This window comes from Diadema antillarum, unplaced genomic scaffold, assembly GCF_040938485.1.
Source record: "Diadema antillarum isolate AM-2024a unplaced genomic scaffold, OU_Dant_1.0 seq00000322_RagTag, whole genome shotgun sequence".
NCBI classification, from domain to species: Eukaryota; Metazoa; Echinodermata; class Echinoidea; order Diadematoida; family Diadematidae; genus Diadema; species Diadema antillarum.
This window is the reverse complement of record NW_027271341.1, coordinates 96,165-119,680: the sequence shown is the minus strand read 5'-3', so window position 1 is coordinate 119,680 and position 23,516 is coordinate 96,165. Positions and strand designations below refer to the sequence as shown.

The window sequence follows — 23,516 nt, the reverse complement described above, 5'->3', positions numbered from 1 at the left end:
TATGGTTAGAAATTACTTACCTACTTGGATCAATTTGATGTAGAAGTATAAAGCGTTGCTTATTTGCCTCTCTATAAGTTTCACTATCCCTCTGATATGGGCTATAGGACCTACTTTAGTGGACGCCTATTAGACCTGTGTTTTCATGCAAGCCTCCAATAATATCATTATTCTGCCCCGAATGCCTGCCACTGATGGCTATTGCTATTGGATGAGCTTATAAAAAAACCAAAGCAAATAAAATACTACTATAGTAGTAATATGATCAATGAAATCATGCATACAATTTTAGATCACAATATTTGATATGTGAATTATTACATTATTTGAAGGATGTATATGAAACAACTCTATTGTCAGTTTTGTTTAGTTTATTCTCTGCTATAATGCCCCCGAGTATTGATTAAACCGTAACAACAACAACAAACATTAGTTTAGGCAAGAACACAGAAATGCATGCACACACACACACACACACACACACACACACCCCACAATCACCAGTATGAGTCGTAAAGATAAAATATATCTTTGTGAAATATATAACTAGTGAATGAATATACCATTCCCTGTAGCATATGGGATTCAAGGAGGTTTTGCATCTGAAGTTCATTTCAATGGTCACGGTTTGTGGGCTATCTTCGAATCATCTTTGATTTCTTCTTCTTCTTCTTCTTCTTCTTCTTCTTCTTCTTTTTCGATCTTCTGATTAAGTCTGCCTCCTTCAATAGGCTGAAAATTCTTGCAGACTGTGCTATTTACATTATGATACACTTTATTTACAGATATTTACAAGCATCATAACGAATTTGAAGAAAATAACTAGCCGCTGTGATCAGTGCTTTAAAACAGAAGAATTCATTCATGTACAGCAGTGTGCATTTTATTTCAGGTAAGCCTGCATTTAATTTTGATTACTATCTAATAAATAAAAGAATAATTGGATTATAGTTTGGGTTTCCATGTGCAAAATAAAACAGTTTTTGCCGACTGAGAATTCACAGATTTTGCCGACCGCGAATTTAAACACACGCGAAAAAGTCGGCACCGATGGAAACCGCGAAAGTATCTGTACGCGAAAGAAACCACTTTTACAGTATTCGCGTATACTAGAATACTGTGTGCGCTTCAGCACCGCAAGCGCGCCCGTGTACAATCGTGATTTCTTCTTGTTGTCGACGAAAATGGCAACGTCGGAGTGCGCCACTTCTGCGACATCACATCAAGAACTGCAGTCGAGTGTCTCTTTCGATGGTCTAGCTGATTGTATAAAGTCGGAAACAACCACAGCTGGTGTGCCTCTAAATACGCCATGGACATTTTGGCTGGAAAGGTCTGTTTTTACCTTTGCATGTCTCACGGTGAACTCCAATCCACGAAGAGTAATTACCTCAGTCCCGCATGTTGTTTTTCGTGTGTCTATGACTGGCTGGGCTGTGCAAACATGCAAACACACACAAGTCAAGTCAAGTAGATGATAGTTTGACCGATAATTTAATACTCGCATAACTCGGATCATCTAACAAGAATCCCTACGGATCGGATTCCCTAGAACCAGAAGTGATAGAGCTAAGTTAATACTATGAGTTAGTACATTGATGACTGTAGTTTCAAGTTTGTTCATGGCAGAATCAGGGGTGCCCCCCTTGGGACCCAGGGGAGGGGGGTGGGGAAGGGTTCTAATGGGGCCTAAATTGTACATTTTCATCTTCTTCTTGAGAACCCCATGACCCATTTTCACCAAACTTGGCAGGTAGCATCCCTAGGGGGTTAGGAACTCCATTTGTTATAATGGGCACCATGACCCACCCAGGGGGCCCCCAGGGGGCCCCCAGGGGGCCCCCAGGGGGCCCAAACCCCCCAAAATTAAGGAATCCGCAAAAATCTTCTTCTCTAGAACCAGAAGTGATAGAGCTAGGTTTATACTATGAGTTAGCACATTGATAACTGTAGTTTCAAGTTTGTTCATGGCAGAATCAGGGGTGCCCCCCTTGGGACCGGGGGGGGGGGGGGGGGGGGGGGGTGAGGAGGGGTCCTAATGGGGCCTAAATTGTACATTTTTATCTTCTTCTTGAGAACCCCATGACCCATTTTCACCAAACTTGGCAGGTAGCATCCCTAGGGGGTTAGGATCTCAATTTGTTAAAATGGGCACCATGCCCCGCCCAGGGGGCCCCCAGGGGGCCCAAACCCCCCAAATGAAGGAATCTTTAAAAAGAATCAGAAGTTATAGAGCTGAGATAATACTATGAGTGAGTGCATTAATGACTGTAGTTTCAAGTTTGTTCATAGGAGATCCAGGGGTGCCCCTCTTGGGGGTAGGGGGGGGTGGTTGGAAGGGTCCAAATGGGGGCCTGAATTGTACATTTTCATCTTCTTCCTGAAAACCTCATGATGGATTTTTGTCAAACTTGGCAGGTAGCATCCCTAGGTGGTCAGGATCTCAATTTATCAAACTGGGCACCATGCCCCACCCAGAGGGCCCCAGGGGGCCCCAATTCCCCCAAATTAAGGAATCTTGAAAAAATTGGGCCCTTATTGTACATTTTCATCTGAGAATGCCTCGTCAAAATGCCACTTGAGAATGCCTCGTCAAATTTTGGTAGAGCTGTGAATAATTTAGATTAGTGACTGCGTGAAAGGTGAACTTGCGATACTCAGGTGAGCGCTAGACCCGCGGGTCTCTTGTTTTTTTTGCTCTAACGTTAAAACGAGCACATATCATTTGCATAAGAAATGTGTGAAATAATATGATAACACAATGTCACTTGGATTATGACGAAAATACAAAATATTTAAATATGATTAGCCGAAAAGGTATGCTGACAGCATTGCACTCTCAGAACATGTCTATTCATGTTTGCTATGTAATGTTTCATAATGGATTATCAATAATTGACAAAACGGACCAAAGTAGTAAAGTAGGATCCGTCACCTAACTTTCCATGCAACTCCGAGAGTGAATCACATGCAGCTTGTTGGGAAATACTACTGCTCCTGGAACTATAACTAGTGCTAGGATACAATTCATATAATACTCTACCTGCCCACAACTGTACTGATGGGAATGCTTCAGGAATAAAAGTCGGGTAAACCAATCTAAATTTTTTTGCACTTTTGGTTGCCAAAAAGTGCGAACGACTCAAAATCCTGACATATCGCATCAGCCAGATACCTCGTAAAGTTGTGGTGAACCTTCTGAAAGTTACAGTCTGCAACCCTGGCAGTGTATAGCGCTGACTTTGACAGTCTGTGTGCATACAGTACTCTAGCCCCGGAGACCGCGCCGCCAGGCGCGGTCCTGGCGGCTTCCCCGCAGTTTCGCTTGATAAATGTTAGTTCGATAAGTACACATGTATTCTGTGCGCTTGTGCAAGTGATTGTGAATTCTGTGAACATCGGTGAGCTGCTTATAAGACATCATTTTGTGCATCACAAGCAATGAAATGCATCAAACAGTCGCCGATGATAGTCATTTAGGTTTCATCGACCCATGTAAGTATTCCTAGTAGTTTCTGTTGAAAAATTAAGAAAATATAGCGCCGCAAAGGCACCCGTTTGTTCAACATGAAGATCTTTTATGGGAGCACGGCGCAGCCGCCACACGCAGGTGTGGCGGCTGTCGCAGTTAACAGTACTCGTGCTGAGAGTGCCCCCTTGAAGCTCTTTACAGCTTATGCTTTAACTATGTGAAGATATGACAATTTTTTTTCAGACCTTTTTGATATGTAAATCAAATTCCAAATGGCGGTAGATAAATATTCAGCACTTCTGAAAACTATTCTTTACTTTCAAAGTGAAATTTCATCCTCATATTATTACTTTGCATGGAAACGGAAAAACCAGAAAAGTAGGTCGTCAGTGACAATGGTGAAAAAAACTCAGACATTCTAAATGTCTATGAACTCTAATAAGATATAAAGTTTAGAGAAAGAGACAAATTTACTACTCTGTGTGATCCAGCTGTTATCAGCTCTCCTTTCTGTTTGTGTTATCCAAAAAAGAAAATCACAAAATGTCATCTTGCTGTCGAGAAAAATGTCTTTAGACCTGTTCTTGTTGTATGTATAGTAAAGATAACATGTTTTTTGTGTGTCCCCTTAGCAGTTAAGTTCTGTCTGTGCCCATATATTTTATTTTGAGAAAAATGAAATTATTGAAATTCTGTGTACACAATACAGTGGAGAGCTGCTCAACATCTTGATCACACAGAGTTGCCTCTTTGTCTTACTCTCTAAACTTTTACCATTCACAAATTTTCAATGTTTTCTTCTCTAACTGTTTTGTTTTCTTACAAAGCAACATGATTTCAGGATGGAATAACCATTTAACAGCAACATGTTCTTGCAGCAGTGTTTCACTTCACTTCACAAGCGGAATTATTCTATTGTTATGGCTGTAAAATACTATGTAAATTGTAAAGAAATTTGTAGCTGCCTTGTCAATGCAGTGTATAATTCTGTTGTGTACTGAGTGTAGTACAGATGTTTGTTCAGTCATTACAGCAAGAAAGGGCACAAGTGCAATGCTTGCAAAGTGTTTTCTGCTTTTGTAATGTGCAAGTACCCTGGTACTTACTTTCACACATACACGATCCCTCAAGAGAATCCCTCAAGAGAATTCAACGGCAAGCTCCCAGATTCTGTGCAAATACCTACACTAGGGAAAAGGGTTCTGTCATGAGGGCATTATCCAAGCTGGGTTGGGAATCCCTTCATACAAAGAGAAAACATCCGAGGCTCTGCATGCTGTATAAATTGAAAAACGGACTGGTCAGTGTCCCTCTGCATGACTATGCTCAATTCATGCAACACCAGAAGAAATAACCAGAAATTAATCCAGCGATGGCATACAGCCAGAGTTTCCGGGATTCTTTCTTCATAACAAATGTTAAAGACTTGAACCAACTCCCTAGTGCAGTAGTCCAGTGTCCGTCATGTTTGGTAAAACAAAATTTGAAGCAATTTGCCATACTGTAAACACAGACATTTTTGCGGTACATTAATTTTCACGTATTTCATGCTACTTCTGGCTTGCGCCAATTCTATAACCCATGAAAATATCTTCACAATTTTCTCTGAATGTTTTGAATGGGTTTCCAGTTGTGCAGCATGAATTCAAAAACTTCCGAATAATATGTTTTTAAGTCGCTCAGTGCAAAAAATTAATGATGCGAAAAAATTGATGTTACAGTAGTAGTATTTTCTAGTCGCACTCAGCCCGCACGTAGTGCTTCAAGACAAGTAATCGTGGATGTGTCTTTTTGGACATTTTGCTGACTATAAATCACACAGATACAGGTACAGAAGATTACCAAGCTGTAGCCTAGATTTTAGCGACCCAAGTACTTATGATGCTTACAACTTCAGAAGTAAATGGAAAAGGCAAAAAAAAATGTTTTAATTACAATGTTAACAGAATGCATGTCTTTTTAAAGCAGAGATCATGCACAACACTCTCCAAACATCTTTTTGAGAGGAATGAAGGCAATCATTGATATCTTGATATTTATATTGATAAAAATGAAAATGGAATTATGATCAGTGCTAATAACATAGATATGGTGATTACAAAAAAGATGATGATAATTGTATAATGATCACAATGATATTGGTATAATTATAGTTTATGTTTCTGAAAAGGCAATTGTAAAAGGTAATCCAGGGGTGTAGGGGCCATGCACAGTTTTTGACTTCAAAATTTATTCTAAAGATCCCCAAATTGTATTCTCATGTGTTTCAGCTTCTCTACAATGTCATTACAACCCAACTTTGATCATATCTAAAGTGATGAAATTATTGCAATAAATGTTTGCAGAGTGCATTCTAAAAATAATGACATACCAGTTCTATGTTAGCTCACTACTCCATGTATGATTAGACTGGCTATGCACTTGACCAGCTATTGGTGCCTCCAGCCTTGCCTAGGTAGCTACAGCTGTAGCTCACCAGGGCAACTTTGCCATGTGGCTTTGCTATTATCCACACTGCAGCTCTGCTTGTGTGCACACACTCCCTCACAATCTGTGTGCTCATGTTGGGAAATCAGAAGTGTCACTCCCAGCAAGCCTCACCTTGTCATTGCTGAACTTGTGTTGTACATTTGCATTTTTGTCCCTCACTAAGATAAATTCTGAGCAAAGTTTCTATTTTGTAAGAGTATGTGCTAAAAATGATCTCATTTAACAAATCAATTGTGTGCATCATGTGTACACAATCAAATTAATGTGCATTGGAAATGTTGCTGTGATATTGTGCCATCAGGGTTATGCTCCTATACATACAGTACACATCCTATTCCTAATCAGGCAGTGGGTTCTGTACTTATTGTCATCTTTTGTATTTATCTGAGAGGTTAACATTGTCCTCATTGCTTTTTCTTTGCCAGGTCAAAGCCAAATGCTACTGCAGCAGAAGTTGAGGCTAATTTGGAAGAAATCTATACTGTAAAGACAGTGGAGGTAAATATAATCATTAACCAGAAATGTCGCTATGGCGACTGGTATGCCTCCGCCATGATGCATGGTTCTCCTAATAGGACTATAATCCAATGTCTTGGCAATGTGTGATGACAGTTTCACATAATTGGTAAAATATTAAAATGACAGGTTTGTCACAAATGTGTTGAATACAGTTCACTTTCCTTGAACTAAGTTTAATTGGATGAATGGCTATATTGTAAAGAGTGCAGGTATTTGGGGATTTGAGGATTATTACGTGACTTTTGACCCTTTAATAAGTTTATGCATTGGGTAATTTTCAAGGTATGGAGAAAAAGTGTAATTTCAGTATTGTAAAATTTTAGCATTTTACCTTGGCCTCTGACCCTTAACCTTTGACCCTATGACTCTAAAATTCCCCAGAGAATCACTTTAGGCAGAACATGCATAGATACATACTAAATTTCATGATGATACCTTGAGTCACTTTTGAGATATGGAGGAATAAGTGAAATTTAGCACTTTCACCTGACCTTTGACCTTTTGACCTTTTGGCAAGAAACTTCCAAGAGAGTCTATATTGGGTAATCCATGTATATATCCAGTTTCAATAAAAATCCTGCAGGCATTGCATAAATATGAGGGAAATAGTGAAATTTTGAGGAGTTGACCTTGAACTTTGACCCTAACCTTTGACCCATGATCCCAAATTCCCAACATAATCACTCCCAGTCAGTACTCATACCAAGTTCCATACAGATACCTTGAACCATTTGCGAGATATGGAGGAAAAAAGTGGAATTTTAAAGTTTTCACTTGACCTTTGACCTTTAATCTCTGACCTCATGACCCAAAACTCTCTCCGGAGAATATTTAGTAGTACAGGTATGCACTAAGTTTAAAGAAAATGCCTTCAGGCATTGCATATATACACATCACTCAACAAAAAAAGTAAGTTTCCCCCTAGCATTTTTGGATATATATCAAAAAAGGATTTTACCGATTTTCATAATTCAAACGGGAATGGATAGGGAATTTTATTACTCATAACATGAATGGCATTATCATTGCCACTAGATATCATTATTGGTGTGAAAAAATGCATTTTATGTCAAAATGCATGGAAAAAATTGCACTTTAAATAGAGATTTGCATTGACTTTACACAAATAGTCAAACAATTACTCATGATTCTGAACTTTTAAGCATGGTTTATTGCATATTTCTCTATCTCTTTCTTTTCATGAGCATCCAGTGAAGTATTTAATAATTGATATGTCCACCATCCGCTTCAATGACCAGCTGACATCTCTTCCTCATACTGTTAATTAAAGTTTGTACTTGGCGCTGCTCAATGTTGGCCCATGCTCTCTGCAAGATGCGCTGAAATTCTTGCAGTGAAGTGTTATCCTTCATCTTCTTGCTCTCTTTCCGCTTAAATTTCCTTATGGCATTGGGCGAAACCCCAAGTCTCCTGGCCACCTCCTTAACTGGAACCCCAGCTTCAAGGAAAGCTGTAGCTCTCCCTCTTTCAAAAATTTGCGGACGCGGCATGATGCAAAATGGCCATAAGCACATTAATGTGATTAACCCAAACTGGAATTAAAAAGCACATGGCTTCGACCAACATTTTGATATTGAAAAGGCCTATTGTTTGAAAAGTATGCATAACATCTGTTTAATAGGGAAGCACATTGTACCTGAAGAAATTCCTGAGAATTACATAACAAGTTAAAAAGGTCATTTGCTAACTTGCATAGGAAATGTACACAATATGCTTCATATTACCTGAAGTGCAACTTTTTTCCCTATACATTTTGACATAAAATGCATTTTTTCACACCAATAATGATATCTGGTGGCAATGATATGCCATTCATGTTATGAGTAATAAAATTCCCTGTTCATTCCTGTTTGAATTATGAAAATCGGTAAAATACTTTTTGAGAAATATCCAAAAATGCTAGGGGGAACTTACTTTTTTGGTTGAGAGTGTATATATATAGTGAAATTTTGAGCGTTTGACCTTGACCTTTTGACCTTAGACCTTGAGCATGTGCACCCAAAAGTTGATAGGCACAACTTCGCCCACTCATACATATACATGCCAAGTTCCGTTGGGATATCTCAAACGTTTTTTTGTTACGCTGTCCACAAAATTGATTACGGATGGAAAAACGGATGGACGAATAGACGGATGGACAACCCAGAAACATAATGCCTCTGGCAACACTTTGTTGCAGAGGCATACAAAAATACCTTTTACACCTTGTATGAGAAAGTGAATCATAGTTGGACTTTACCCATCCCAGTGTGTCCATTGATATAGATGTGTGCATTTCATGTCTGTACTTGTCTGGTGGCTCTGTATTTTACAGGGACTTGATAGAGCTGTAGATGTGTTGAAGTTAATGCAGAAAACTATTTTCATATTTGTTAGTATGTTTTTGATTGATATATATGTGCATAATTGTATATATACAATTGTGTGTGTGTGTGTGTGTGTGTGTGTGTGTGTGTGTGTGTGTGTGTGTGTGTGTGTGTGTGTGTGTGTGTGTGTGTGTGTATGTGTATGTACAGGGCTCAACAGTAGCAGTGGCCTGGGTTTATCTATGCCATGTTCTTCATGTTTCAGGCTTTTCTCGTACAGAAAAGGTACCGGTAATGATATAGGTTATAGTGTAACCTGGTTATAAGTAGTGTGAAGTGTACATGATGTACATTATGTTGTGCTTTTCATGGCAGAATTTCTGGGGTGTGTACAACAACATTCCTGATGCCAGCAAGCTATCGCTAAGGTACAGCTATCATCTCATGAGAGGAAAAATCAAACCTCTATGGTGAGTCATTTCTCAAATTCAGTTGTGTCAGAGTTTCCCATTCTTCGTTTTGACCTTTCATAGATTCAGGTTTGGGGGAAAACTGAGCAAAAAAAAGAAAAGAAAAGAAAAGAAAAGAAAAGAAAAGAAAAAGAAAGATAAAACAAAATAAAACAACCCACACAACACAAACAAGTACTTGTATGGCGATTGAACATGAGCTGTGCAATATTAGTGTCTTAAATGCTTCAGCAATAATAGAACAAGATTAGATCCTTATCTTTATAAAGATAATGTCTCCCTGTGTTGTCACATCATGTATTGATGCAGCAAACTCTTGTACACATGTGGCTCTTTGCTTGTAATGCAAGACACCCGTGAAACTACATATTTAAAACAAAGTGTTTACATATGAAAAGCTTTTATAACATATCAGTCTATTGCCTGAGAAAATAGATTTGACACTTATTTTCATTTCTTGCAGGGAGGACCCAAATAACTCACAAGGAGGAGATTGGAAATTCAAAGTTCCAAAGCACTTCACGGTGAGATCCTTTGCTACTGTGACCTTTTGCAAATGTGCACCTTATTTTACTTTTCCACTGTCATTGTGGTTATTTTAGTGATTTACAGTTTGACATTCATAACCACGCACTGCATTATATGCAAGTTTTTTCGACATGTGCACACTGTTCTAATATACATATATTTGGTGTGCTTTGCTTGGCATTCATCCAAAAGGCTTTATAGTAACTCTGTATGTATGAGTGCACATAGGATGCAGTAAGTCCACTTACCCACTTGCCTTTAAAAAGTCAATGTAAAGACCTGGCAGTGTGTGGATACCATGCAATGGGAAGGCTGGCCTAACTCGAATATATTCTAGAATTCTGGTAACGAAATGTGTACAGGTTTATCACTGATGTCTTTGTAAGTAAAAACAGCTGAAGAATCTTGACTGGAGTTGAGCCAACTCTACACCAGCAAACCTGCGCTATTCGTGGTTTTTGAATGTCCCTCAGTGGGCAGCGAATTAGGCTTGATCTAGTCGGGCACCCTTTTGTCTCCACACTACCTGGTCTTTAAACCCGCTGCTGGGCAGTTGATGTGATTGAGCACTTGCCTAGCTTTAAAGCCAAAACATTGCTCTCATATACCTGCAGAACTGTCAACTATTGCTCCAAAATGTACACATATGCATAAGAAATAACTAAATAATGCTGTGATATCAAGATTTCAGTTCTGTAACATCAGAAATATGAAGTATTAGCCCAAAATGTTCGCTGGAAGTCCACAATCTTGGAGCTTACCCAATTGTGGTTGTTTGTAATTTTTCATAATAGATTATAAATTATTGACAAATCGGGCCATGGTAATATCCATATGAGCAATCTTTCATGCTGAAGTGAATCACATACAGTGCACTCCCGTTACAGCGAACACGGTTATAACGAAATTTCGTTATAACGAAGTAAATCTTCTGGTCCCAAAATTATCACCATTAAAGTCTATGGTAAAAAAATCGCTTATAACGAACACGGTTATAGCGAAATTTCCGAGAAAACGAAGTCTTTTCCGAGCGCCACAGACAAAGAAAAACAAAAGAAATATGCTCCGTTATAACGAAATGTGAATTGCTTTCGAAAATACGTAGCGGAACAAGCATTTATAGCATGGGTGAACGCTTCACACCACTGTGTGTTCACTCCTTGTGTCACGCACAGTTTCTGAGGGGAACTTGCGTTTATTATTGTGATACAGTTATCCCATCACATTTCACATAGCTTTTCAGTGTATGATGAGTATTCAGCAAACAGAATATGATATATATATGTGGTTTCCTTGTTTTCGATATATATTGTATTTGTTCGGTTATAACGAAAGAAAACTGCCGGTCCCGAGCATTTCGTTAAAACGGGAGTGCACTGTACAGATTACAATTACAATTGCATGTTGAATCATCACGTAGCATTCTACCTCCCCACAATGCTGAATGGGAAGGACGATTTCAAGTCGGTATACCGACTTTTATCATTTTATACTTTTGAACTCAAAATACTACAGAAATTAAGTCATTATCCCAGCAAATCCCATCATCCAAACAAGTTTCTTGGTAAAGCTTTCCAATATATTGCAAACAAATTCTAACTGGTAAAAGATGAATTTTGAGTCCCTATGAGTACTATGTTTTAGCTTTAAAGTTTGGGGCCCGTGCCAATATGCCTATGCAGCCTTGTGGAAAAGGTACTTCTTCATTGGTCTGGCACATATGTGTGAAAAAATGATTCGATACCTGCAGAAGCTCCTAAAAATGATTCATTCTTCTTGAGGCATTAATGATCAAGCATATTCTCTGATTTATCTATTTTTATATAAAGCTAGATGATATTAGGATGGAATTTCCTTTTATAATAACTTGCAGTCTTTTGTAGAGGCAGTCATATATTTGTAGGACAATTTCTTCTCTTCAGTATCATTTAACATTCCATTTTCATATTACAGTGCACTCCCGTTATAACGAAATGCTCGGGACCGGCAGTTTTCTTTCGTTATAACGAAATTTCGTTATAACCGAACCAATACAATATATAACGAAAACAAGGAAACCACGTACATATATCATATTGTTTGCAGAATACTCATCATACACTGGAAAGCTATGTGGAATGTGATGGGATAACAGCGTATTATCAATAAACGCAAGTTCCCCTCAGAAACTGTGCGTGACACATGGAGCGAACACACAGTGGTGTGAAGCGTTCACCCATGCAGAGACGCTATAAATGCCTGTTCCGCTACGTATTTTCGAAAGCAATTCGCATTTCGTTATAACGGAGCACATTTCTTTTGTTTTTCTTTGACTGTGGCGCTCGGAAAAGACTTCGTTATAGCGGAAATTTCGCTATAACCGTGTTCGTTATAAGCGAATTTTGAACCATAGACTTTAATGGTGATAATTTTGGGACCAGAAGATTTACTTCGTTATAACGAAATTTCGTTATAACCGTGTTCGTTGTAACGGGAGTGCACTGTACATATTGGTTTCTACATTTGTTTCTGTCACCTTCATATCTACTCAAATTTCTCAGAATTTGATGATACACCTATCTTATCTTCTCAGTCTCTGCTGTAGTTTGTCTGAGATAAGTCATTTTTATTTCATGCTTCATTTGACAGACCAAAGTTTGGAAGGAGGTTCTACTCGCAGCAATAGGAGAGCAGTTTTCAAAGAGTGTTGCACCAGGTGTGGATAGTTCATGTTTATGGCTGTACGACACAAGGAAGGAAAGGGCCGTCAACAGAACAGGGCTCATTGTATAGATATTCTTATAAAATACATCATACTTGTATAAATCTAATGATTTATGTAGGGAGATTGATTTCATGATCATTATGGATCATCTCTGTATGGCAAGTAAACCATTTTACTTTACATCAGTGACAGTGGTGCTTACCTTTAACCCGTTGAGGACGGTTTGATTTTGTTACAACACATATTTCCTATAGACACCTGCCTGAATATACTCAGGACTCGTCCTCAACAGGTTAACATTTTAACATCAATGTGACGAGAGGACTAGAACCATATCCCATTTGCAGAGAGATTATTTTGAGCATCATTATATTTTAGTCTGGACTAAAACCTTCAAGATCTGTCAATGTTCCTCAGAAATGATAATAGTGAATATACGCGTGTTTAGTCACAGATCAAAGTGGAAATTGCCTTGTCCAAATATGTAACTTGTATAGTAGATGTAGTTTAGCAAGCAAGGTGATTAATTCAGTGTACCCAGTAGTTAGATGTAGCAGGTCTGACATGAATGTCTTCTTTCATTTACAGTCTCATATGTATTACTCTTTCTTCTCTTCTTGGCACAGATGATGAAATAATTGGCGTCAGTGTCAGCGTAAGAAATAACAATGATGTAATTCAGGTCTGGAATCGGTTTTCAAGGCTATCTGACCAAGCTTCTATTGTGGAAAAGGTCAAAGATTTGACACCAGACATCGACTTCAGGGCAACGTTCTACAAATGTGAGCACATGTGGAAAGCTCATTACTCTTTCTTTGTTTTCATCATGTAAATAGGTACTCCAGTTATTGTGTGAACACGACGGTGTGGATACAAGGGTGTGCTCAATTAGCTTCCAAATATTTTTCTTCTTCCCTTTCTTGACATTAACTAGGCCAGGCTATTTAGGTAGATGATAGGTAGACGATAGTAGATGATAGGTAGATGATGGTAGATGATAGGTAGATGATAGATCTCGGCCGTCGATAGTGTGATCACGTCGAAAATCAGCACACACATTGCCTGTATCGTAATCTAAATAACTGTAAAGTTGATTTTTCAGCAAATTATCATTTGTGCTATATTATGCTAATTCATGCATAATGATTCATAAATTCAGATGATTTGCTATAGATCACTAAATAAAGCTCAAAACAGGCACATTTTAAGTGTCAATATTCTTTCTTGTGTCCTTAGCAAATGTAGATGAAAAATATTGTGCCATCAGAAAAAATTCCTAAGTATTTCATTTTTTAAATTTCTTATGTATTTCCTTGTTTTTCGATTTCCTTGTTTTTCGACTTTTTGTCTCGCCCACCGGAGGTGAAGGCGAAACTAAGGGATCCAAATGGCGTCCGTCCGTCGTCCGTCCGTCGTCCGTCGTCCGTCACAAATGTTAAAGTTTACCTGCAAGACTCTCTTATGATGCATAACTTGGCAACTGTTACAGCAATGGCAGCCACACTTGGGTGATAGAAGCACTAGGGGTATCTTCATGTTATGGTGTTGTCAGAGGTCATATGATGATGTCAAAGGTCATTTGAGGTCATACATTAAAGAGTATGTGCAAGACTCTCTTTTCTATGTTAAAGTTTAACTGCAAGACTCTCTTTTGACAAATAACTTCACATAAGTTGCTTGGATTACAACCTAACTTGGGTCATAGATGCACTGGGGGTACCTTCATGTTATGGTGCCGTTGGAGGTCACAGGATAAGGTCAAAGGTCATTTGAGGTCATACATTAAAGTTTACTTGCAAGACTCTCTTATCACATGTAACTCGACACATGTTGCTACAATGGCAATCAAACTTGGGTGATGGATGCACTGGGGGTACCTTCATGTTATGGTGCCGTAAGAGGTCACATGATAAGGTCAAAGGTCATTTGAGGTCATACGTTAAAGTTTGCTTGCAAGACTCTCTTATCACACGTAGCTCAGCACATGTTGCTAAAATGGCAATCAAACTTGGGTGATGGTAGATGTCTCTTGGGAAGTTGAAGGTAACCACAAGGTCAAAGGTTACAGACAGGGTTCAACGAACTTTTAGGGCCCAATGTTAAGTTTTTAGGGCGCATTTCGTTTATGGCTCATAACTTTTGATCCCTATGTCCGTTTGTGACCAAACTTGGATGGAAGATGTCCCTTGGGGAGGTGAAGGTCGTCACAAGGTCAAAGGTCACAGACAGAGGTCAACAAACTTTTAGGGCCCAATGTTATGTTTTTAGGGCGCGTTTTGATTGTGGCTCATAACTTTTGATCCCTATGTCCGTTTGTGACCAAACTGGGACGGTAGATGTCCCTTGGGGAGTTAAAGGTCATCACAAGGTCAAAGGTCACAGAAAGGGGTCAACAAATTTTTAGGGCCCAATGTTAAGTTTTTATGGCGCGTTTCGATTATGGCTCATTACTTTTGACCCCTTTGTGTGTTTGTGACCAAACTTGGATGGTAAATGTCCCTTAGGGTGTTGAAGGTCACCACAAGGTCAAAAGTCATAAGCAGGTCAATTAACTTCTAGGAGTTATAAAAAATATAAATTCCTCGTACGCGAATGGGCGAGACACAATTTGGCGATTGCCTTGTGTATTTAATTGTTTTTTTTTTTGGATGAAATTTCTCCGTGACATTGTTCCAAACATTAAAATATGCTGTTAATTGATTTCAATCAATAAAACCTCAAAATGATCATGATTTTATGAAATTTGGCTGTAATCACAGTTTTCAATGAAAATGTACAAGAATTTGCATTTTTGAGCAATTTTGGTCTGACATGTATGTACATATTTATGTGTAACTTCGGATCTGCATACCCGGGTGTTGCAAATTTGGTGTCAAAAGATGCGGGAGACTCAAAATAAAAAAGTCGTGAAACATCATCGTGATAGCTTTTTGCGATGGCGATACATCGTGTGGAATGTTGAAGGGGGGCTAATGTTATCAAACAGAAGTAAATTTAGGCTCCTTGCAGGACATCCACATTACTGATGAGTTTGAATCATGCATTTCTCCCATGTGAAGATGTACACATAGTTGCTCTTTGCCCAAAGTCTGTGTCTCCATTTTTCCTTTGCTCTTCCTGCAGCTCATCAGCAACATGAAGCCTTTGAGAAGTCCCGCCCATAGCCAACGGTGATGGGAGAGGTAACACACTCTGTCCCTCTCACACAGCCAGGCTAAAGAGCCAGCTTTGTAGAACACCTGCTGCATGCCTCAGTCAAGCAGCTTCGAGGAGTCCCAGAGTTTGTGCAATGAATGACAGGTGCTGGTCATCAAGTACTCAGTGGCAATGTCTACATTGCTGTGTTTGGAGTAGCCAACTGGAGTGGAGCATGTCCATTCACAAACATTAAAACAATATGTTGTCCTAGCTATGGTTTTAAAGGTTTATGTAGTAATGAAGAGAGATCCTTCAAAACCTGTTGGACTTTTTAACAGTGATTACTTTCAAGGCAACTATTCATGAATTCCACTGCAAACTGTCCTTTTATTTGAAAACATTTCAACATGCTTCATCAGCACAAATTCCAGACTATTTTGTAGACTGAATTCTGATGAATTTATTTGATAGGCTTTCCAATCAGTAGACTTGCTCAATTGTAGGATATACAGATAACATGCAAGGGCAGGTCATCAGTCTCACAAAATTTCTGCCAGTGTGGTGTATTTTACTCTTCAATATCTTAAAGACAAAATAGCACATGATCTAAACACTGCTTGATTTACAATTTTATGTAAAGGCACAGTTCTTCATCTTGATAACATGCTTAAACATGCAATAGAAATGTCTGTCATTTTATCTTGCTGCTCAAGATTAATTGATGCTGTTGCAAGTGAGAAAAAGCAACTTTGACAGTGTGTTTTTTGTTCTACATGTGAAAGGGAAGAATGGTGTGTGTGAAATCACAACAGTGTTGGATTCATTTTATTGTGAATATTTATAATAACAAAGATTATGAAGGGTTGTTCACTTTGCATCATACATGTATGAAAAACAATAGGTTATTGATTCTCAACTAATAAATACATGTATGTGTGTAGGAAAGATGAAAGACAGGCTCCTCTAAATCAGTCTGTTTTTACACATATGAAATGTGCGTTAATTCTAAAGAACAATTGCCCCTCCCCCCCCCCCCCCTTCTTGGCTTATATTATATACATTCTGTAGCTGTACAAATGGAAATTAATTTGGAAGGTGGAGTTAAAGATATAGCCTGAATAATTTAAATGCAAGCATAAGCTTTAGGATGGCACATCTGTATAAGTCACTTATTGCGTTCAGTTATTTTCAGGAGTGGGAAATTTGACGACGTATTCCCAAATTGTCAATGTTCCTGTTGGCATGGGGCACACCTCCCAACTGTCGTGGTTACCTTTCTATCAGTTGAATTCCATTCTCAGTTTGTTTGTTTAATCCAACAACAAAACAAAAAACAAAAAAAACCAACAACAAAGTGCTGGATTACTTCAGTTCTTCTTCTTTTTAAAAGTTGGTTAAAATAACCATTAATGTCATGTATGTCAATGTGGCCTTGTTCTGTGCTGTAAATCTCAAAGAGCCATGAACATGTGGCAGCAAGTGTTAAGATTATGTAGTAAACACAGCATGTTTTGTATCTATCAATCACAGATTTTCAAAGCTTGATACTTTTGTATTAATGCTGTAAATGCGCAGTAGAATGAATCTGGTCCAAGCACAGTGGCACAGTGCAAGATTACTAAAGTGCAAGATTACTGAACTGCATTGCTGTGCAGTGAGATACATTCATGCCACACAGGATATAAGTAAAAGTTTGGGGTTTTTTTTTCAGCACTGTTGGTGAACCAGTAGCAACTTGCTGAATTCATGAAAACAAAACCCTCCAGAAAATAACTGCTCATACAGTATGAGACTGTATAGGCAAGCAGTCATGGAGCAAGAAATGCAGAAGACTTGGTAGTGATATACCAATGGTAAATGAACAATGTTACTTCCAGTGTCCTTGTAATATATGATTTTTTATTTTTTCTTTACTTCAATCTGTATTTCATCTCTCTTGTATTCTCAAGTGAATGGCCCAGATGCTAGCTAATGTTTGTATGAGTGCATCCCTTCCAATGTTTGTAATGCCATTCTTGAATTGATGCAGAAGTGCCACGTAGAAACATGTTTTGTGACCCAAGTATGTGTTTACTTCTGCATACAATAAGGGGACCTACCTCTTAGCCAGAAAGGAAGGAAAATTGATGGTTATTGCTGGTGCAACACCTGTTTTGTTTTTGATTTTTGTTTTTTTCTTTGACTTGGCTAGGATGGGTATCTCACAAGGAAACTGCTCCCACTGTCACAAAAAAAAAAGTGACCAATTGGATTTAATGTAGCTGTCAGTATACCACATGTTTTAGAACTACTGTATTTCATCCTGCACATGGTATAATTAGAAGACAATAGTAGGAAGCTGAGTATCAAAGCTTGTATATCCACATTGATTACCTGTGCAAAAAATGAATTAACAAATATCTTCACAACTTAAAAAAAAAGTGTAACACACATGTAAACTTTCAAGTTGGTTTGCTTATCTGCTTTTACTTTGTATAGCTAGCCTAGCTATCATTTTGAGCAGAATCTGTTAATTTCATTCACTATCATTATCAAAAAACCCATACCAGTGAAGAGCAAACTTTCAACTGCCACTCCATTTTGAATGTTCCTTCGTTGCCCAAGGCTTACTCAAACCTGGCTTTAATTGTGGTCATCCTCTTCTCTGAGTCATAAACCCTGTCACATAAAAGATTCATCCTGATAATGACTCGCAATAATCTGCAACTAGCAAAGCATCTGCTATGTTACTACTAAAAGAATCTCTTTACTGTGAGGGGCCCCAAGTCTTGTCCAATGATAATGGGCATTAAGTTATGTATTCTCTTCAATTACAAAGTATTGTTAGCCCGTTGAGGACGAGTCCTGAGTATACTCGGGCATGTGTCTATGGGAAATGTGTGTTATAGCAAAATCAGCCCATCCTCAATGGGTTAAGGCTACAAACAAATGGCTGTAAGTATCACTTAACAGGCTTCTGCATGGTAGCACATGGCCAAGTTTTTGTTTGACCTTTGTTTTGTAGCATGCATGAATACCGCAGTCCGTCCGAGCATAGGTTGTAGCCCCAAGTGTGTGAACCAAAACATACCATTATATGCAGTCTCATACTGCCACAGTGTGTGTCTTGTCAGTTTGGAACCAGAGAGGACTGACTGCATGCGTATTAAACTATTTAGAGTGTAGCTTAATCTGAATTTCAACTGCATGTGCTGTGCTGTCTTTGAAATCAATTAAATTATATCTAATTTAATGAAAATTTAAATTCAGTATCCATATACAGTATGTTGCAGGAAACTGAAGACTGGGAATGTAGAATCAAGATTAGACACCTAGAAAAGTAGAGTTAATATTATTTGGTTGTCAATTAAAAATAGTGAATAGAGGTATGAGTAGATGCCTACATGGTTTGATATTTAGAGCCCTTCATGAACGAACAATTCTATCGTTTCATGTAGAAAGCTTGACCTCATTCTTTATGTGACATAGCAAATTAGAAATCATTATATATTTTTATGAGATATGATTGCAACCAAAGAAAGCACCTGTTAGTATGTTTCCATATGCTATTCTCAAATATTTCTAGTTATCATGCTTTTATGTAATGAAGCACATATATTTTTCTTCAGTAGTTCAAACAGTGCTCAGCTGTCATCCATAGTAGATGGAAAAGGGTCAACCACTATATAAAACTAAATGTGTGTGTCATAAATGAGCTCTGAATGAAAAACTGTGACACCTCACTCTTATTGAAATAGTTATGATGCCAATGAATACAAACTTTCAGCATACACTAATGATGAGTGTATGGATACGTTTTAGTAGAAAGTGTTTGCAAGTTGTGATACATCGGACCATTGTAGATGTAATGTTGATATTCCTGAGAAGTTAAAAAATGTAAATGAATTCTTGGCTTCAATGATAAGCATTTGAAGGATTTTGTATGTTTAATACACAGAAAGAGACTGCAACACTCATTTTACATTGTTACATGTATCTACAAAATCTCTTTGCATAGTTTCAAAGTTTCATGCAAATAGATCTGACTAGGCACATTTCTAGGGACATTATGTGCAAAGAAATGAACAGATTTGAGGAAAAAAAGTTGTGATACATCGGACCATTGTAGATGTAATGTTGATATTCCTGAGAAGTTAAAAAATGTAAATGAATTCTTGGCTTCAATGATAAGCATTTGAAGGATTTTGTATGTTTAATACACAGAAAGAGACTGCAACACTCATTTTACATTGTTACATGTATCTACAAAATCTCTTTGCATAGTTTCAAAGTTTCATGCAAATAGATCTGACTAGGCACATTTCAAGGGACATTATGTGCAAAGAAATAAACAGATTTGAGGAAAAAAAGGAAGAAGAAAGTAGAATGTTGTGTCTTGACATTTTGTGTCATGATTAGGTTGCCCTGTTCTTACATCATGTTGTCTTCAGTTTTTGAGTTTCCAATACCCATGGAAAAGTAAAGTTAGCAGCAAAGTTATGGCACCCAATTATTTATTAGGACTCTAGTGAACCTAATAATTACTCATTCTGGTATCATTCTCATTCAATGAAATACTACCACTCTTACTGAAACTGTTACATTTTGCACAGAATTTTACAAGTTCACTGTATTTTGTTGTATATAACAGTAGATTATTATTATTATTTTCTTTTTAAAATTTTCAGTCACATGTTTGGGGATATCCAGCACAAGAAAGTGTGTCATGGATGAATACCATGGTGAATTTTATCGTCAGTTGATATGGCTGGGATATAATGTCTGTGTATGCCAGAACAGTATTGTGTATCGCATCACTCAGAATAATTACAAATACTTACAAAACTACAATGCATTAAGAAATGATCACATTGTATGCACACATCTGTAAAGCATTGGAAGAAACACATTCATTTCAGGGCTTCTCAAATTCTTATTTCTCTGTCAAATTCTGTTGGAAGATATTGCAAATGCAGTAATGACAGCACTTGTTTGTTTTATATTTTGGGTTTTTAAAAAATTAAGCAAAAGATGGGGAAAATGTGAGGCGAGAACTTGTGTGGTGGATGTGATGTTGTGGAGGGATCCTTCACTGATCGTATGAACTCAAAGCAGTGTACGATGTCAGAATTGCTTTGTGATGTCATGATTGCCTTGTGACATCATTTCACAAATAGTACTAGTATGCTGTAAAAGTGGATATATTTTCACATGATTAATCTATTTTGCTCGGACAGGTAAGATGACTTCTGTGTGTTTATTTTGAAGAATCAGGAAATTAATTATTGGAACATATGGCATGCAAAAATATTCACATGCTTTTATTTTCATGCTAGCATCTAGTTGTGGGAAATTCATGAAAATTTCCACGCCATGAAAATGTCAAATTTACAGTATACTATTTGGGAAATGCAGTCATAAAAAGTGACATCATTTTGCAAATGGTACATCATGGAGTATCAAGCATGCCAACATTTGGACTTAGCTAAAAATACATTGTATCTATAATCACATGAAGCTCTTTCAACCTATTACTAGAGGATAAATTCTATTTTTGATCCAAAATATAATAATTGCTATGCCTTACTTGTGCAGGGTTGCCATAATATTGAAATTCAATCATAGGAATTTGATCAGGGGGATATCTTCATTTATCAGTAAAGCAAAAGTAGGGGATCCATTCTCATCTACATACATGTATTTCAAAATCAAGTGGGGAAGATGAAATGTAATGTACCAGATGTATTGATAAACACCTTATTGTGGCATCTTATGTTCATGGTAGGCCTATATGATAGCAAAAAGATTTGCTTTTTTTCTTCTGCTGCTTGTCTTGCTGATTTTTTTTTAACTCGTTCAGATGATGAAAACCAGTAAAGACACATTTTTTTTTTTTCAAGATACTTCCTGTACACTCATCTGTTATGCAGGAGATATCCTTTCTGTATTGACTGTGTAATCCAAGCAATGCATTGAGTACACTGTTGACATGAAGTATACAAAATATAATTAGATTTGTGTAAAGCCGTATTCTCAATCCATAATGTGTCATGAAGTGGCTTTAAAAAGTTGACTCACAAATCAAGTAGGTAGAATGAAGTAAGAGGGTCTTGCCTTGTCAGATAAGAAGCATATCCCTGTAGTCCAAAGACTGCAGTGTTGTGTGAAAACACTATGTTCCCCTACTTTGTTCTCTTCTAAACTACTTGTAGTTATGTGTCCTAATGGCTGATTAAAATTAAAGCAATACACTTTGCAATTTAATCATATTATGTTTCAGTCCATCTTTACAACTGAAAAAAAAAAGAAATACGTGAAGAGAGGTTTGTGAAATTATTTAACTCAGATGTATGTGTACCTCTTGAAATATATGATTCTAGCATTCAATTAGATAAATAGAAAATACCTGGCAGTCACAGATTAAGCTATTTTAGAAACTCCACACTTACTGCATCTCGTTTACCATTAGAAATTTGTCATAATGTAATGATTAAAATTCACAAGTTGATGGTTCCATCTACTGCATACCTGTACATGAATGTATCAATGGAATGCACAGCATATGATGAGCAACACACTCAAAGTGGGTGTAGTAGTTGGAATCATATTGTATGTTTCTGATCCTATTGGAGTTAAAAGTATGTCTGATAAGCAAATCCTATAATCAAAACATATCCCATGTTATCATTCTCTGACAAAAAAAAATATGTAGAAGTGATATCTATTTATATTTTGCATGATGTTTGCCTGTATTGATGATTGTATAAAGGAGATTTATTTTATATGTGTAAATAAAATGCTTACAGAACTATGGATCTGTTTTACAACAGTGATAATGTCATTCTTTGGAATCAGATGGAAAAAGAAAGAATGAGTAAAGAAGTAAATAAACAAAAAAAGGAATGTCTCTCAGCTTTCTATCTTTGATGATCTCCCTTTCTAGGAATGATGGTTCCATTATGGCATCTTCATTACACACACACACACACACACACACATATATAGGCCTACACACACACACATTCTTGCATGAAACATAGGTGACATGAATTATGATTATACAAGACATGGCTGCAATGAGGCTAGTCGCAAATGCATGTTCAAGTCATGTCAATTGTTCTACAATATTGAGAGCAGGACGAAAGTGGATAACAAATGCATGTGATAAATATATCAATATTACGTGGCTTTTAATACATGCATGGGCTTGGATGAATTCAGCGGCAATGAAACGTGTAATGCTGCAAGACCAGTTGAGGAAGAACCCTCGGGGAACATTTTAGTGCAATCAGATTAGTACTGGATAGATATGTAAATATATACACGTATATATTCTGCAGGTCAATACTCTCAACTCATTTCATCTTGATAGCATGCTTCTTGAGTTTTTCCTTTATTAGAGTAATTGTTACATTTTTTTATATATTAATCATCATTACTGTTATCACTACTATTATCATTATCATTATCACCATTATATGATTATCATCAGTAGGCTTCTAGACTTTTCCAGATTTTGTCCACACCTTTTGCTCACATGAGATGGAAATGAACATAATACAAGATATGATATATCCCAGGGGACAAATCACTTTGTCATCCCATTACAAACTACCGTGGTATATGAAATGAACCCTTTATACACTGCACCATCACTTAAAAAGGGTAAAGAGAGGAATTAAGAGTAATTAATAGAAAGGGGGACTATAGAAGGAGGAGGAGGAGAGGAAGCTATGGGGGGGGGGAGTATAAAAACAGATAAGTGGAGATATATACAGGTTATATGTTCTGCAAAAACGTGTATTACTCATGAGAATAAATTGTACTCAGTATAATAGTTCATTCTCATATTCAGACCATCATTTTTCACATATCATGTTATCTTTTTT

At 37.4% G+C, this 23,516-nt stretch overlaps 1 protein-coding gene across 1 annotated transcript; it reads left to right on the top strand.

The window, feature by feature from the left end:
• The first annotated feature begins 1,184 nt into the window (after nucleotides 1-1,184).
• On the top strand, nucleotides 1,185-18,800 carry LOC139730607 (eukaryotic translation initiation factor 4E type 3-like). The gene is made up of 7 exons (XM_071641462.1): nucleotides 1,185-1,333; nucleotides 6,388-6,460; nucleotides 9,184-9,278; nucleotides 9,742-9,802; nucleotides 12,435-12,501; nucleotides 13,137-13,292; nucleotides 15,634-18,800. The coding sequence occupies exons 1-7, from the start codon at nucleotides 1,185-1,187 to the stop codon at nucleotides 15,672-15,674; spliced, it is 642 nt and encodes a 213-aa protein (XP_071497563.1). The 3' UTR covers nucleotides 15,675-18,800.
• The last annotated feature ends 4,716 nt before the right edge of the window (nucleotides 18,801-23,516 follow it).